Consider the following 18,688-nt stretch of genomic DNA (forward strand, 5'->3'; position numbering starts at 1 on the left):
TTCACCTTTATAAAGGTCTCAGATTCCTCAATGCATTTTATCAAATACGCTCCAACCTAAGTCTGTACATTTGGTTTTTATGCCAACCAATATTCCAACTTGTTCTTAACATCCACCTTATATGTTAAGTGTAGAAATGCCTGAGGTAGCTTCGAGGTAAAAGTGTCAAACTCCTCGAGCGTCACTTGCACTAAGAGCGATATCAAAAAAAATTATAAACCAAATCCCTCTAATACTCAAATTAGTCTAAAATCATTTTTAGATATGAATTCTTTTAAAAAAAGAGAGCATCCGGTAGAATCGAGAATTATCTTTTACACTTGATCTTGGTAGGGATAATATGTATTCGTTCCAATATCCCCCGTTATATTTTATTACACTGATAGGTGGAAGTGATGCTTATAGATGAAAATATGATGAAAGATCGTTAATATAATTTTTTATAACGTATAAAATAAATAATTAAAAAATAATAATTTGTGAGATGAAGATCTAAGTGTCCCTTTTTGCATCAGTAAATTTAGATGTTGTCTTGCTGTTGAGAGTTGCTAAGCTGATGATTGTTACGAGTCCCACGCAAGAAACGCGGACATACGAGTCATCCCCTTCTCGTCCTGGCTGAGAGGTGGATGCGACTGGTGGAGCGGAGGAGACAAGAGGGTCGCCGGCCGTTGGGTCAGCCAACTAATATACGTTTTATTTCCCCTTCCGGTGGCCGGTTCAGTCTCGAATCTTTAAAACCCGGTGTCGTAAGCCGGTTCCAACCGGGTTCTTTCCGATGATCATTTTCCCGAACCGGACCGGCAAAAGAGTTCCGTCGGACGGCGTCCTCCGCCCCCTTTTGTCGACCCACTTAGCAGCGAAATCTCCTCAAGAACTCCCCCTTACTTCCCTTCTGCTTTCCTCAGAATCGTACTCGCTTTTCCTCTCGTTCAGATTTTGTTCGGATTCCCCACCCAAGAATCTTCCGAGTCCGTAGATCATCGTCGATCGGTGTGAGAACTCGGCCGCGGTCGCCCCTCGCTGGCCAGAGGTATTCCCCCATTTACCCTAATTTGGTCGGCCGGTTTCTCTTAGTGTGGTCTGGGGTTATCGATTTTGCGAAACAAGATTGCGTTCTACATAATTTGGCGGAGACGTGTGTTGTTGCGGGAGGTTATCGTCTCTGGAGGACTCGAAAGATTTATGTATTTTTATTTGAAGATCTTAGATACGGTGTCGTGATTGTACACTTTGAAGTGGTTGGACATGCGACATTTCGTTTTCCCCTTTTCTTCCTCTTCCTTAGTTCCTTGGAGAATCATGGGACCGTTGTCCCAATTATCCTCCGAGTTAAAACGATATGGTATCGTTGAAGAAAGTGATGCTGTTGCAGATTTATACTTTCCCATTTCTAATAGATAATTTTAGGTACTACTACTGCTACTACAAGAAGAAGAAGAAGAACAACAACAACAAAGCTCAATGTATTCCTTAGGATGCTAGCGGCAAATGTATTCCTAAAGGATTGATAGCTCAATGACTATGCAGCCATGCCATTATAACATAAACTGAACTAAGAGGGAGGATACAATACATGAGCTTATGAGTGGTCAAGATGTTCAAATATTCAAATGATGGATTTCCTGCGAGAAATAACTTATCTCGTGATAATCTTGTCTTTAGAGGTAAGATCTGAGTGCATGGATATTTTTATTGTAAGATCTAAAGCAAATATATTAATAGGTATAACAAATTAACAATTACTCCATTTTGCTTTACTGCCATGAAACATAACAGCAAAGTTGGTATTTTACATGATTGTAAAAGGTAGTCTTGTGATGCACTCTACCATGGGCGCTCCCATCATCTATAAAAGGCTGTTATTATTATCAACTTCTGGAACTAGCAATCCATTAATGTCCTCAAGCACTACAGGAACCAATTCTTTCTTGGCATTGATGTCCCCATTCTCCCCTTCCAACGAGTCTCTTCCTTCCTTTATTTGCTCGCAAATCGTGTTTTGTCGTCTACCTTTATTTGTTGTAGACTTGTAGTCATGGGTGCTTTTAGCTTAACGTTAATGATATATTTATATCGCTATTTTTGTTTAACATGCTCACTGGTACATGATATTTTGGTGTATCATCTTTTCAGGTCAAGTATATAAGTTTTTTGATATAACTGATGTACCAACAAGAGACCACTAATGGCGAGTCTAAAGAAACGACATTTGAAGATGAGGATGATAGAGTAATTCCTGCTTGGCTGTTGTACTTGTTTAGTTGTTTTATGAAATTTTCTTATTTCTTCATTTATTATATTGGCATATTTACTCTTTAGCTTTAAATTAGGGTCGCTTATTATAGATGAGAAAAAACAGAGAATCAAAATTGAAGTAGTGTTGTATGAATTAGAAGCAAATTATGGTTGTTTCTCTGCAATCCTCATGCATCATAACAATCCTACATTTCAGATTAGATGGATTATATCATCGACTTCTTTGCCAAAAACACATATAATAACTTTGTTAATTATGAATGTGTTGGAAGCTTCACAGATGATACTTGTGATGTGATTTTCTCTTCTTTGTGTTTTGTTGTTTGTTTGTCTGTATCCTTGTCTTTGAGTTGTGTTAAAAGTTGTTCTGATGTTTCATAGTTTATTACGAGCTAGGAATTTTTTGGCAACTGATATCGGTGCATATCAGCCATGCCACCTTATTTGAAGGGTTTATCAGCTCTTGGAACAGTCAATACCACCAAAATCGAGGAATCTAAGCATATACTGGTTAGCATGAAACCAAATGTTCTTTAGTTGCATACCAGCTGAAATGATTTTGTTTTGGTATTAATTAGGCTATCTCAAGTCATGTGAAACCTAAACACCTGCATCTTCTTTCCACGATGGTCTCTATTTTTCTACTTTTCTTCCACTTGCTTCTTTTCTTATCAATGAAGTGCCATATAGGACTGCAACTCTGCATTTATCGTTGAATGTCTTGGCAGCCTCCCATTGTTGAATCACCATTATCCATTGTCAACTCCCATTGTAAAATCACCATCATTGGTTGTTAGAGAAGCTATCACAGCTTGTCTGCCAATTGATAGGTCTCTGTGACTTGCCAACTGCTACAATTGTTGCATTGGAGAGTTTTATTGCCTAAGCAATTAGCATCGGGAATTTATTGTCATGAAAGAAATTAGTTTTAGTAACATAATAATACTTTAAGAATGTAGAGAGGGCAGAAGAAGCTTGTAATGTATTACATACTGGTAAGGTAAAAGTTTAGTTTCATTATCATAATATGACAGTTAATACAAAGTACAAACTACATAAAACATTGCATCTAATCATATATCCATCTCATCCATAACTGAAAGATTTATATGCATGAAAAAGGAAAATTCTTTAAAAAGCCAAGAAGTGTCCATGAAGTATGGTGTAAATTTCTCAAAAATGTTTCTTTAGTAATTACTTAAATATTGATTACTTTGAAGAAGTATCTGAGCATGTATCCAAGAGATATCAAGGAAGTATCATATTTGACACATGAACAATATAATGTTTATATTAGCATCAAAATTTAAGTTGTAAATTGTATTAATGCAATTTTTTTTCATATGTCTATTTTGGGTGCTTTGCTGATATTCTGAAATAAATTTTATGTTATTTAACATCATCCTTTCAGGAAGATATTGAATTTGAGAATGAAAGATGCGGAATATGTACAGATGTCATCATTGATAGAGGGGTTCTGGACTGTTGCGACCATTGGTAGGTCATATTATTGCATTGAAATCTTCTGTTCTTTTTTTTTTCTTTCCTGATGCGATGATTAACTCATGAAACCCCAATGTGAATATCTACATGTTGTTCAATTAATGACTTGGGGAACTGGATTCATAAAGTTTGTTATACACAAGGTTTTGAAAATGGAAATAAAAAAGGGACCAATAAGTCCAAAAGAAAAAAAGGTATACGGTTGATGATGCATATTGGAGGATCAGTCTTCGACAAAATTTTAGTACTATTTAGTTTGAATCTTCAAGTTATCAAGATTTTTTAGTTGAAAGATTAAATTGAAGTTTAGAGCTAATATTCTAATTTTTGTATCAGTGTTTCCAAAATTTGATGATGCAATTACTATGTAAAATCTCAATATCGTATATGTACTATTTTATGATTTATTCTATTTATGATATACTTACATTTATTCTATTTATCAGAAACCAGTTTCCTTTTCTGACAGGAGGGCATTTTAGTTATTTGCAAGAGGAGGGGACTCTCTTATGGGCATTATGTAAATGGGGGTTTGCAATCAGGAAAAAACCGAAAACCTGGGGCCTCTCCCAGAAAATCACCTTGTTACTTCCTATTTGTACTATGTTAATGTTTATGCTATTATTATAATATATTTAATTATTTTGAATATATTATTCACTGTATCCTCCTAGCTGATCAGAAATCAGAGATACCATTTCTTTTTGGGGGTGCTACCAGTAGGTTTTGGTTGATTTCTGATCAAATTGTCTAATTTGGTTCTGGGATCAATTGATTATTCTGACTATGGAGTAGATTTATGGAAATAAATACTATGGTCTCATGGCCAAAAAATTCTGGAGAAATATTGTTAAGAATCTTAAGATGTCAACTTAGATGCACTTATGGGCTCGTCGAAATTCTTGAAGTTTCATTAAACATAGGCAAGATAAATGGTGTATTATATGCCCAATTATGTGTCTCCTGAATTTTAAGAGGATGTCTGTTGCTTTGTCTCACTTCCATATACTATTGCAAAAATTTCAGTTAGTTGTGAATCTCTCTCAAAGCCGTTAATTCTTTTTTTTTTTTGAAAAAATTGATCTTTCATTGTTGCCGAAAATGATAATCTTACAGCCCTTATTCGTTCGTATCACCATCTTTTACAAAATAAATTTAGAACAGTCATTTCATATCCAATATAATTCTGACTTATGAAGGAGATGTTTATACATATACATTCAAGCTTATTGAACGTGCTTGTGCATGTAAACTTCAAAACATATAGATTTATGATACATAAGAAGATCTAGGTTTCTTTGAAGAGTCCTTGTTCTTTCAAGTGGTGCTGAATTTTCCCAAGTCTTGGCTCCTTCTGCTTTCTTTTAGTTGAGACCACAAATTTGATATCTCATACTGGTAAGCTATATGAATGGAAGCTACTTTATATTTTAGTGACAGCGACAAGTAAGACTTATCCAGCATCTTGTAACAAATTAGTATTATAGTGGCTGCTTGTAATCTAATGATTACTCAGAAAATTTAATCTTTGATTCAGGGAGCCTGGTGTAGGAACTAAAAGAATGGTATTACCATGAAAATTTAGTCTTTTGTTCAAGGAGTCTGGTCACTAGGGCTAAAAGAAGCACATTTAACTAGGGCCAGTAGTCTTTGGTTGTCATCTACCATGCTGGTTGGTATGGTCTTTGGTGGGTGCATTTTCAGCCATGCCTATGTGTATTGTATATGACTGGTCCTGTGATTGGCACAGGTACAGCACAACATTGCATTACTATCATCAACACGAGTCCTTTTTCTCAGTTCTAGTAGGTGCCTTTCCCTTAATTGTTGCAGTGTCTTATTTTACCTTTTTTTTCCATATTTTTATTATACTGTTAGAATTTTTGCTTTTATTTCACAACAAAAATTCAGGGTGAAGGAAGATTGTATTATGTAGATCAACAATGGTCTAACAACAGAGTATTATTTTGAATGCAGGTTCTGTTTTGCATGTCTTGACAACTGGGCTACCATCACAAATTGCTGCCCAATTTGCCAAAATGAGTTTCAGCTTATCACATGTCTTCCAGTGAGTAATAATACTCTACCAAACAACTCTTCTTTTCGGAACTCTTTTGTCTATTGTTATCCTCTTCTAACTTGATCATGTAATGAAATCTTCATTTTCTGCTTGTGCAGTGGTTTAAGTATCTCTAAATCAGATTGTTGTTGTATTTTAGTTCACCATTGCATATTTTGTAAATTTTGTTTGATAATTGTAGGTGTATGACACCACTGGGAGCATCAGAATTGAGAATTACTCACTTTCCAGGTAATATGTAGTTCAGTATCGATAAATATTTTATCAATTAATCATGATTTATAAAATTTAGATGTATTGCTAGTAGGAGTCTAGGAGGGCATAAATTTGTTGTTATGGTAATCAAGGTTCGAAATACCGTACCGTACTGGCATTTCGACGTTCGCTCGGTACGGTACGGAACGGTATACCGAGCGGTATACCGTTCGGTATATATATATATATATATATATATATAAGCACCTCGACGACGTCGTGTCGCCTCGGTGACGTCGCCGAGCCTTTTTCTAAATAAATAAATAAATATTATTTTATTATTACCAGGCGGTCCGTGTACCGGTATACTGTTGGACCGGTACATACCGCCCGTACCGGACGGTATTATTCGGTATTGCTTACCTTGATGGTAATACTAGATATGTTCTTTATCTAAATGACCTTCAATGCTGTTAGGTTTTGTCCTCTGGTTGTATGCTGTTTGTGGATTGTAACTTTTTTTATGCCACCATTATCTTTTGATTTTTTTTGTTTGTTCAATCTAAGAAAAATTCAAGATACTAATTTATGGCAATTGGATTGATCATAAACAAAGAAACAACACTGAGGTCTTAGGGGGTAAGATTTGTCATCGCCTGAATTCCATTGATATGCATGCTTCATGACATGAGTGATAAGAAGCTTAGTGATTATAAAAATAAAAATACTCAAGCCTGGGTCTTGTACTTGTTTCCTTTTATTTTGCATTGTGCCGAGTCTCATTGATTGTCCATCAAAACCTATATCCTATTGTTTTGCTGTATGTTTATCATATATGTATATCTACAGCTCTAACATCCACATCTATCTTGTTAGTGTCTTGTTATAATCACTTTTGGTCAGATTGGCCTGTGATGAGCTATAATTATGCATGAACACATTCATATGCCATGTGACTTGTTGCGCGTATCACATTATGGTATGTCCTCATCCTTTCGTCTTAGCAATATCATTCAAATAATTGCTTTAATATATCTACTGACTGATCATAACTGAATTGAATATGGACAGTATCTGAAGATTGACAAGTAACTTGTTACCACTTGTTTTGGCGACCAAATTGGATATACTGAACTGACACTCTTTATGAAGGAGATATTAACTAATTTGTTGCCCTTGACTGGGATATTGCTTCAGACATCCAGGATCTTCTCTAGGTGATCAGAAGTTTTCAAGACAATGTTGGTTTATAAATAAAAAAGAAACAGTTTAACTAGCAAGGTTTTAATTGTTGGTGAGGAAAAATATCTGAGAACTTTCTGTAGCAGTCAAACTTTTAACTTTGTAGATCTTCAGTCCCTGAAGGCTGGTCTTTTGACTTTTTGGGCATAGAGACTTAAATCTGAAAGATCACTGATACACTAATCTTCTTTTGCCAAATCTGTTCTACTTGTCTCAGGACATCCTCTTTTCATCTAAAGGCATAATATCTTTTTCAAGTCCTTTTGATAATATTTTTCTGTGATTTCTCACCGCTTTGTCAGTTTGTCATATGTTTTTCTTAATTGGCTTAATGTCATGAGCTACATAGTTAGACCTGTCAGCACCATGTTAATTGGCTATCCTTAATTTTTGTTGATCATATAAATATGAACAAATTTGTCAAGTTTTATGTGGGTGTTGGAAGTTGTTGGCTGATTGACTATCCAGAAGCTAAGTTTACACGGAACCAAACGTAGCATCCAATGGCAGTTAAAGTTAAGGATCTAAGTGTCTCTGGCACTTTGTTGTTAGTTGGTGGCATGGTATACAGTCACTATACATCATCAACTTGGGCTGTGTTGATGATGTGCTAAACTCCAACAGAAGCTTGCTGGTTGCACCAATTCAGAGAATAAAAAAATTGGAGCAAGTTGATTTTTCCCATGGCATATAAATAATTTGTCTACACATGATATTAGAATTTAGAAACCTGATTGATTAAAGTGTAAGAACTTTTAGTATATTGCTTCAGGCTTTTCTTCAGAATTACTGTTATAAAAAGTGTGCTTTCCTGATTGCTTGAATAGTAGTTTTTTGTGTGCGTGTGTGCACATGCATATGCATATATGGTTGTGAAAATGGGTTTCTTAATTACTGCATGATATCCTAGCTTAGTGCTGCCATGCGTGCGGGCATGTACGTGTGTATGAGATGAGTTTTCATGACTTCCTAGCTTAGTGGTGCGGCTGGTGCCTTTCTTTTCCTTTGATTTGCTGAAGACATGTTGCTCTGTGATTGTAAGCTTTCATGTTAGTCGTTGGAGGTTGTGCACTTGATGTTGGAATTCCTTTTCTGAGCTTAAAATTGTATTGTTATTTTGATGAGTTTTGTTGCACCTGAAAATTTTGATCTTTTCTTTCTGGACCTGTGACTGAACTGTTAGATATTTGTTGGTCTATTTCCTGGAGAAGCTTATAAACAAATAATTTATTTCATTGATTGTTCGTCTGTGAGACCCATTTATTTTTTTAACCTATGTGTAGCAATTGGGAAAGAGTCCTTGTATGTCACATTTGTCTGCCAGTACATTCCTTATATGCAGTTGTATGGAGAAACACATGAAATTGCAGCCTTCCTTTTTCAATTTGCAGAGAAGTGGATTGGAGTGTTCAAGGGAAGAACAACACCCTGTCCTTTCCTTCATACTACATTGATGAAGATGTAATAATGCTGTCCTTGCACTGATCACCTCATTGATAAAGACACTGTAGTCTGAACTTCTGCATTCTGTGTTAATGCTGTTATTCTTCTGCCAGGCAGTTGCATGCTTGGATGGAGATGGATGCAAGGTTAGAAGTGGACTGACGACAGCGGATGATGGTTTAAATTTTGATACATCAATTGCTTGTGATTCATGTGATATATGGTAAATACATATCAGAATTGTACTAAAATAACTTTTAAGTTCTAGTTATTTCTGCTGGGTTTGCCACAAAATAACACTATTAACCTTAGCTAGAATCACTCAAGTGCGGATGTTGCCATATCTTGAAAGCTGATCTTTTCAACTAGGTAAACTTGTGAAATTAGTAAACTGTGCAGATGGAGATATATCTGATTTCTCTTGTTTATTTAATGCATGATGAAATAATAAGTGGTATGGTTTTGATGCCAAACATCAATTGTTGCTTCAACTCTTCAAAGCACACTTAGCACCTAGGAATCTGATAGTGAATACTATTTTCATCTACCAGCAAGGAAAGAACTCACATCTACCAGCAAGGAAACTCTGGCACTGTTTATTCTCAGTTAAGACCATAATTATCTTGTAATGGGATTTGAAGTAATTGTTTATTTGTCGTTTATTAAATTTGGTATATAATGACTAAATATATGGGATATCAGAATTATTGCTTCACTCATTTATGGTTCATTTGTAAAATTTTAATTTCTACAGTCAGCTTCATTAAACATTCGGCAATCTAAATAGTATCTAGTAGTAGGAACCACCTCGAAGCCAGGTTTAAAAATGCTGGTCGAACTGGTCAGTACAGACTGTTATTTACCAATCTGATCAAGCATCATAATAGACCATACAGCTAGATACTGCTATCTTGCCAATGATACAGATCACTTGATTTGTACCGTCTTTCGAGTAGGTTATTGAAATTGTTATGGGACTGGTATTTAGAACCTTGACTTGGAGTTTTATGCCATAATGATTCCTATTTTAGAACTCTATATTGTGATCTATTATCATCTAATTAATCTTCCTTGGCTGTTAGGATCTGTAGATAATTTAAACTCATTTTATCTCCATGGTCAATGAAAGATTCACTTGTTCGCATGGTCCCTGGAAGAAAAGCTTCACTTATAATTGAAAATTTTGAATTTGTCCTTGGTGCTTAATCATGAAATTAGATCCTTAACAACTTGATGGTTTATTGTAAGAAAAATGAGTAAGATGCTAAGCAGCATGATCATCATCACATGGTTCTTCATTTGAAGATTTTCTTGAATAAGCCTGAGATGACCTTCATTTAATGAGGTTTTATTAGTATGGTCTTGATTGAAAAATCGCTTAAATTTATCCATATCAAATGATTATGCTAGCAGGTCTAAGAGTGGTCATATCCACTTAAGTTCATCAAAGCTAATTCATCACTGTATTTACAAGCCCGAGTTAATTAGTTTGCTTCAATCCCATTAAAATATATAGAGCAAGTCAGCAAACAACATTTGATTTGGGTAAATAGAGAGATCATATGGATGTACCAGTTATTGGTCAGAAAGATGTTTTCCTTGACATGTGGCTGTCATCCCAGACCATGTAACTATGACTGGATAAAATGACCAAGAAACATGGTACAGTGCTGGCTAAAATCCTAGGTACATCGTCTAGCATGAATTGTATAAAGATCTCACCTTATTTTTGCATTCTGTCACGTGTCACAGTATGACCGGCATCAAAAATTCAGAATGAACAGTACTAATGTATAACTCTATATCATGCCCAACATTTGTTGGCACAGTCAGGTCACTAACCCTTTAATGGTATATATTTGTTTTCTCATCAGAACTTCATTTTTTCTGATAAAACCTTTCAGGCAATTAGCCATATTTCAATTTGTTTAACTTTCCTGTAAAATATTGTATTTAAAGTTAATGATTCAGTCGGTGGGAAGTGCTTTTATTGTTTATCTAACATGCTACATCAACTTATATTATTTTTATATTATTTGTGGAGACAGGTATCATGCATTTTGTGTTGGATTTAGCCCTGAGTACACATCCGTTAGTTCTTGGTTGTGTCCAAGGTAATGCTGCTACTTTAATATGTACAATGAGATTTGTTCTTGTAACATGAATTTTTGTAATCTTTTCTTTAAGAATTTTCATTTCTGACTTCAGCATAGGTTTATCTACTATCTAATTCTCATTTTTCATATATTTATATCATTACTGGTTTTTCTATTTGCCTTTTTCTCCTAGGTGCTTATCTATTGAAGAACCACAGAAGATGGATGATATTCCCGTACAAGACCAGGGGTGGCACTCTATTTTGAAAGCTGCTGACCATGGATGGGCAGTTGACCATTCTTTTTTGGGGAAGGTATCAGTATCTGTTGCTGATGATGGTGAAACAGCTCTTGTTGTCTCAATGGTTCAAAGGGATCAGACAAGTAAGGACGATACAAGTGCATCAGAGGATTTGATAGAAACAAACATGAGGAAGGAAACTGAAACATCTTTTTCTGAATCTAATGTTGATAATCCAAAACTCGATGTTCAGGTTGACAAGAATGTTGATTTCAAACTTAACTGTGATGACTTGATATGCAGCAATGATAGTGTGTTTGATGGAATGGTTGCAGACACTGATAGTAGTTACGAAAATCTGTTGGATACATCACCTGCAATGACACGGGAAGATAATGAGCTGAACAACATTTCTTCAGCATTAACACTGTTAGAATCTGCACCTTCAAATATAGTTGATTCACAATTAAGTCTATCACATGGTGGACCTATATCCTCTTCTGATCAGCCATTAATACATAGCTTGCTGGAGGCTAATCACACTGAAGAAACGATGTGCAATTCTTCTAGATATAATGATCATGATGACTCATTTTCCCTGTCATGTAGCTCTTACCAAAACATTGATGAACTGCGTCAAGACAAACGTAAGCTTGTTACTTATGTTGCTATATCTTGTTTGTTTTTAAATATGCAACAAGTAACAATTTTTTTATCAATTCTATGTATTGTCTTAGCTCAATTTCATGAGTGAATGTTTTGGTGCATTATAAAATTAATAGCTTCTTGTAAATGATTTTTCAGTTGGTGAACTAGTTGATGTTGATGTGAAAGATCCGTTAGTTATGAGTAGAAGCTTACACAATCCAGAGCAATGTCGTATATCAGGTAATTAGATAATGCTTTTTTAAATAATATTGCTCTCTTAGAATATTTTATTTGAAAACCAACTTTATCTGACTGTTGAACAATAACATCTGTTCATTTGGACTGTGTAATAGCAACATGTTCCTTCAACAGGTATAGTTTTAATCAAAAGAGGATTAAAACGTGATGACTTATTTCTTTAATCCTGAACTGCCTAAATTATGATAGAGATGTTACAAGATGCTATTTGGAACTTCCTTGCTGTTGAAGAGAATTTGTTTTCCATTATTATGTTAAAAGTTTACTGTTGAAGTTAGTTTGCTGAACATTGCTATTATGTTTTCTAGTTGTCTCTGATTGTTTAGTTGTCTGTTAAAAGGAGCTACTCTTACAATTTGTTTCATTTGATAATATGGGGTCGTCTATCTGATTGCTTGCTTTTGACGCATTACATTGGTTCTTTGTTGGACTTTTGCAGTAGATGATATTATTACCAGCTCTGTTGAGGATGTGGTTAATGCTATTTGTCAAGAGGATTTTAAAGTTACAGGTTTGGTGGAGGAACATACAACTGAATCCAACGTACACCTAATGTAAGGAACATTTGTGCTGTTTTGTGTCTATAGTTGTAAGAGTACATGCCCCTTTCCAATTCTGATGCATCCAAGTTCTAAGCAATGAATATGTAGGATATTTATTATTCTCATATGGATAATTGTGCATTTTGGTTGATTAGTTTATTTTTGTATTGCCTTGGTGAATCGTAGGACTTCTCAAAGCTCACCTTATCTATAATTTTGTTCCTTTTGAAGTCTTAGGACTGTCTACATGGTTTTTTCCAAGTTGCATCTGGTTATATTGATAAATTGAAATGTCAGAGCAGAATCATCAGGATACCTCTACCCGGTTCATGGTACTTTTTGGTTTTCTGCATTCAGGATCACTGTGGTATATGATTCAAAACACTAAAATTGGGATCAATCTCATCAATGTCATTCGGTTTTGTAGATATAAAGCAGTTGGAAGAAAAATATAATCCATGGACATTGTTTAAGGAAAGCTCAAAACAATATAATTATTAAACGATAAATGAAAAAAAAAAAGAACAGGTTCAGAGCCTTGGTCGACTTTTACCCAGTTGGATGCATATTATGTCAAAATATATTATCTAATATAACAAGCTATCTAGCAAGTGATAAAAATGCACCACAACCCAAAACAATTAACCAACTAATTTTAACCCCTAGGTACTATGAGTTAAAGTACGCTTTAACAATACTCATGCAGTCATACCATGAACCAAAGTGTTTCATGTTGAAGTTAAATGTGTTAGAGGTTTATCTTCTTGCCAACTTGTTTTTGCATTTATGATTGTCATTTGTCTGAGATTGAAGTTGATATTTTACAAGTATCATGTTAGGTTAAGACATAAGAACAAGCTTTTGAAAGTTCATAAACTGTGCTAGATAAACCTGGTTGTTTTGATGCATTTCAATTTTGTAGATGAAATCCAGATTGATGGTATTCTTCTTACCATATGCTGTGTATTGGTTCTCGTTCAATCATCCAAGATTTTCCCTCTTAGTGGCTTAGATCAGCTCCTAGTTTCTAGTCAACCAAGATTTCACTGGGGAAGTTTTATGCAAGCTGATTCTTGTGATAGCACAGTTTATGTCAATTAGTTTTTTGATGATATGTGTAAGCTTCTCAACTGAAGGTCAAGATGTTCTTTCCGTCTGTCAAGTTAAAACTTTAATAATTTCTCAGATATCTTCCTAGATTCTGTGTGTGTGTATCTATATATACATGCACACACTTAGCTCAAATAGACTGCACAAGCTCATCTGTCCTTAATAGTTTTGACATAACCATGATCCTTCATATTTCACATTCAACATTTCCTTTTCTTTACCTAATCTTTCTCTTGTGATTTTTAACAAAGAAAATGTGCAACTACTTGGCCCCTTGGGCTAGTATTAATGTGAACTTTGAAGGATAGACTTTCCAACTTGTGGATGTTATTCCAGTCTTTTCTATATAATAAAGCTATGCAAGTTTACTTCTCAATTTGATCTCATTTCTTCACCTTTGCTTTCTAGGGATGTTGATTCCATTATCAAACAAAAGGGGAAAAGAAAACTGGAATTCCAGGTAAAAGCAATGACTGAGGATAATGCAAAGAAATCTAAATCAGATGAGACATCTCTGATGTTGCCTTCAGGAAGTCAAGCTGATGCTTCCATTCCAGATGACTTTAAAAGTTATCCTAAAGCTGCAACAATTTGTGAAGATGATGATACAAAATGTAATGCAGAAGATTCAGCTCTACATACAGACATCATGAGTATTGTTCGAGAGGCAGACAATAAACATGATGGTCAAATAGGCGAAAAACATAAAAACAATGTTGTAGGAAAAAAAGATGATTCTACTGGGCTTAGAGTAAAAAAGATCATGCGAAGTGTTGGAGATAAAGCTGAAAAAGAAATTCTAGTTCAGAAACTGGGAAAGGAGATAAAAGAGGCAGTTCAGGTTAAAACCTCTAACTGCAATTTTGAGGATAATGCCTTTCACGGCAAACTTTTAACAGCGTTTCGTGAAGCAATAGTTAAACCCAGAGATGAAGTAGCTAACAAATTTATTCCTTCACTTAGAATGAGGAAGCAATTGCTGCAAAAAGGAAAAGTACGTGAGAATTTGACCAAAAAAATTTATGCAACGTCCAGTGGTCGCCGGAGGCGAGCTTGGGACAGGGACTGGGAGATTGAATTTTGGAAGTACCGGTGTCCAAAATTAAAGCCTGAAAAAATTGAGACACTACAGTCAGTTCTTGAACTTCTCAAAAAAGCATCAACTTCCTGCATGGAGAACCCAGAAATGGATCAGGGTCCACAAGGAGACATGTCAAATTCAATTCTGTCTCGAGTATACTTAGCTGATGCCTCAGTTTTCCCAAGAAAGGATGATATCAAGCCCCTGTCTGCCGCTGCTGTGATCGGCAATGATCAAAAAGAGAAAAGTCTTGTTACCACTCTTTCTGAGAAGGATTCACAAAATGTTGCGAGTAACAAAACAAAGTCCCAAGCATCTGATAATCAGGGAAAGAATTTTGGTGCTTCAATTATTCCGAAGAAAGCTCCTTGCAAAAGAGGAAGTCCAGATGTACAAAACACAGCAACATCCTCCATCTTGGCTGCAAGTAAGGTGAAAGGGCAAAACAAGAACGAGACATCTGTTTCCATTAAGAGTGGACAAATTCTGAAGGAGCAGGCTAATGTATCTAATATGGCTAAGAATGATAAAAGGAAGTGGGCTATGGAGATTCTTGCTAGAAAGAATGCTGTAACGAGTTCAAATTCAGTTAACGATGGACAAGAAGAGGGAAATATGCTCAAGGGAAACTATCCGCTACTGGTACATCATTGATTACTTTGGATTGTTAGGTGTGATAGTAGCATCTTCTTATTGACTTTTCCCTGATACATAATATTCATTTATTTATACATGTAGGCCCAACTTCCCAGTGACATGAGACCAGTTGTGGCACCCAGCCGCCACAATAAAGTCCCAATTTCAGTCAGGCAGGTATGACATTTAATTCTTTATTGACAATAACTTCGTCATGTAACTCTTTTTTTCTTTTTTGGCGAATGCTTTGTAAATTGCAACTTTACCTTGCAGTTTCTGTGCTTGTACATTTGCATTCATTATATTCTTATAGCTATGACATATACACGGTAGGTTGGGTGTTTAAAAAAGGTCTATTTGTTCAAGTATTTATCTTTTGGATCGTAAAGAATTAATGCATACTGCTATTTTGCAGTAATCACTACATAAGTTGCACAATTTTTCTTAGTAATTGGTTTTCTTGAAGCCAGAGATGAATATTTGTGTTCCTTTTACTCCAGGCACAACTTTACCGCATTGCTGAAAATTACTTGAGGAGAACAAATCTATCTGTTATTTGCAGAACGGCAGATGTTGAGTTGGCTGTAGCTGATGCAGTTAATGTAGAAAAAGATATTTCTGAAAGGTCTAACAGCAAAATGGTTTACATAAACCTTTGTGCACAGGTTCTATCTCAGTGCACTAGGTTGCAATCAGATGCAGGTCCATCCGACTCACTGGTAAACACTAAATCTAGTGCTGATCAGGCAGTTGAAAAAAGTGAAAATTGTATTGATCAGGTTGCGAAAAAAGCAATCTCGGGGCCTAAACCAGTAGTGTTTGGTGATGTAGAAGAAGCATTAAGAGTTGCTGGCCTCTCTGATTCTCCTCCTAATAGTCCTGAAAAAAATGTGAAGGGCACCAATGCAGATGTTGATTCTTCGGTATATGGTGGGCAGGAATATGTTGACAATGACATTGATACCCATCCTCTGTTTGGTACATATGGAGATACGAAGAATAAATTAGATGATCAGGGGTATGCAGCATCTTCCAGTGTTGCTGAAGCTTCAGAGGTGTCAGAAAATGAGAACTCCAAAATGAAGGGCATGTTCTCAATCATTGGTTCTGAAGAGCCACTTAAGTGCCCCAACTATGAATCTCAAGAACCTGCAAGTTCGACAAAATCATTAGCTGCCACCAATCAGGATGACTTGATTGTGGAGGTACCATCTAATTGTTCAACTTTGCTCCAGTATCAAAACGTATGTGGCAAAGGAAATGCACATGTTAATGTTGAGGTTGATGTTTCAACTGCTACAAAAATATTTCAAGGGGATGAAATCAATGTGCTTTCCTCAACTGAGCACAATAAGTTGCATGGACCAGAAAAAGAACCTCCCCTTGACACATCTAGTGAACTAATGGGAGAGGCATGCAAGATAATGGAGAGAGAAGCTGCAGGAAAAAGCAGCATTAATAATGAAAAGGAAGATAATAGTTCAAAAGATGAATTTGCAGTGCCTAAGCTTGAGATTGGTAACTGTTCCAAGAATAACATTCTTGGTGATAAGGTTCCTTTTGAAGGTAGATCTTCTGGAAGGAGAAATTCACCAAATTCTATCATGAGCGAAATTGCTCCTAAGGTGGAACAGGCTAAACCCAGCACTGCTGATTTATCTGATTCATCTCATCCCATATATAAAAAGGTAAAGTGTTAATGGAACCTTTGATACATTATTAAACATAAACCTTACAGGGACATGCTATACTAGTACAAAAGTATGATTATTTGTGGTGGGGAAGTTATTTATATGTTACTGCCAGTCCTTTAGCCTGGTTTAAATTACTCTTGCTGAATGTGAAATGCACTGCTAATGCTGGCAGGTAACCTCACCTGGCTTATGATGTTTGGCAATATGGAATATCAAAGCAAAGGAATACTAATGTTATGACTTGAATATTTCATGCTTTTAAGTCAAATTCAGAACTAAGACTTGCTTTTCAAATGTTAGTGACAATTGCATTTACCATTTTATGGAAGAGAGTATTAGGTTGATAAATAATATAACCTTGTCTGCTGCATATGCTTTGTGAATTTTCATACTAACATTGGAGATTCTGTTTAAGAACTAAGGTCACGTGGAGTTATGAATAACATGGGAAATGACTTTCTATTTTTTGTAATCAGGGCGATGCTTCATCACAGAACACTATATTCCGAGCATTGGCATGAATAAATCTTCTTTTTGTATGTCCTAGAAATATCTTGAAACCCTTAGTTGACTTTTCCGTTGCTTATGCCAATTTAGGAAACTTGTGTCATTTCTGTACTAGGTTAGACTGCCTTATTTTGTCTTTTGCATTTCAGAATGTTGTCTTGGATATTATTATGTTACACTTATTCTCTGCAGTTCTTTTGCTATATACTTCACTCGTATCATTGTCCTAAGATTATTATAATCTATCATTTATTGGAACAAGGATTTAAACCTCGGTCAGATACCAGTCACGACAACTGGTCGGACTAGTACAATATTAGTATACTGAGAAGTATACCAACCTGTACCGTACAGTATCACTAGAAACATTAAAGAAAAATACCAACTGGTCTCAAGGTTTAGACCAGCAAATACCTGTGAGTATATGAATTGATGAATTGGTACTCAAAACCTTGGATCATAAATCTATTGGAAAACATGGATTCTTTTTACATAACTGCAGCATATTTATTTTGGGTTTTCTGAGGAAATTGCTTTAACTTCTTCATTCTGGCCTGCTTTCTCAGGTTGAGGCATATGTGAAAGAACACATCAGGCCACTTTGTAAAAGTGGCGTGATAACTGTTGAGCAATACAGATGGGCTGTCACAAGAACAACAGATAAAGTTATGGGACACCACTGCAATGCTAAAAATGCAAATTTTCTCATCAAAGAAGGTGACAAGGTGAAAAAGCTCGCAGAGCAATATGCAGAAGTTGCTCAGCAAAAGATGTGATAGTTTCTATCATCAGGGGGCATCCAGATCATTGTTAATAGTCCTGGCATTACCACCAGAGCCAATCCATGTTTTTGCTGTTTCCTTTTTCCTGACCTTAAATCTGTTTCTCTATGTGCATTCCCTATTCATCTTGCTTAAAGAAATGGCTACGACATAGCCCGAGGCACGGTTTAGCAGCAGCCAATGTGACTATATCCGTTCTTACACTTGTGATACAGAATTGGCCAAATTAGATAATTGTTCACCCAGAATCTGTATATACATGTAGAAGATGGTAGATTCTTAGTAGATGAAAGTTGATAAATGAAGCATAGATGTGTCTCTGCAACCAGCTGAACTAAATGCCTGTTCCTGCTTGCACATGATTGTGTTTC

The 18,688-nt window shown here is 35.7% G+C and overlaps 1 protein-coding gene across 3 annotated transcripts; it reads left to right on the forward strand.

Moving 5' to 3' along the window:
• Positions 1–604: 604 nt before the first annotated feature.
• Positions 605–18,627, forward strand: LOC135581430 (uncharacterized protein At4g10930-like). Of its 3 annotated transcripts, none has more exons than XM_065146172.1 (15): positions 605–1,033; positions 2,137–2,232; positions 3,671–3,756; positions 5,740–5,830; positions 6,024–6,073; positions 8,671–8,740; positions 8,836–8,945; positions 10,771–10,836; positions 11,012–11,706; positions 11,864–11,947; positions 12,405–12,519; positions 14,026–15,340; positions 15,437–15,511; positions 15,835–17,022; positions 18,102–18,627. In XM_065146172.1, the coding sequence occupies exons 2-15, from the start codon at positions 2,167–2,169 to the stop codon at positions 18,309–18,311; spliced, it is 4,221 nt and encodes a 1,406-aa protein (XP_065002244.1). In that variant the 5' UTR covers positions 605–1,033; positions 2,137–2,166; the 3' UTR covers positions 18,312–18,627. The 3 variants fall into 3 exon arrangements, with proteins under 3 accessions (XP_065002244.1, XP_065002238.1, XP_065002250.1); XM_065146166.1 differs by lacking the exon at positions 605–1,033 and adding an exon at positions 2,656–2,769 and having other exon boundaries at positions 2,206–2,232; XM_065146178.1 differs by lacking the exons at positions 605–1,033; positions 2,137–2,232; positions 3,671–3,756; positions 5,740–5,830 and having other exon boundaries at positions 8,840–8,945.
• The last annotated feature ends 61 nt before the right edge of the window (positions 18,628–18,688 follow it).

Source organism: Musa acuminata, chromosome BXJ1-3 (genome assembly GCF_036884655.1).
Source record: "Musa acuminata AAA Group cultivar baxijiao chromosome BXJ1-3, Cavendish_Baxijiao_AAA, whole genome shotgun sequence".
NCBI classification, from domain to species: Eukaryota; Viridiplantae; Streptophyta; class Magnoliopsida; order Zingiberales; family Musaceae; genus Musa; species Musa acuminata.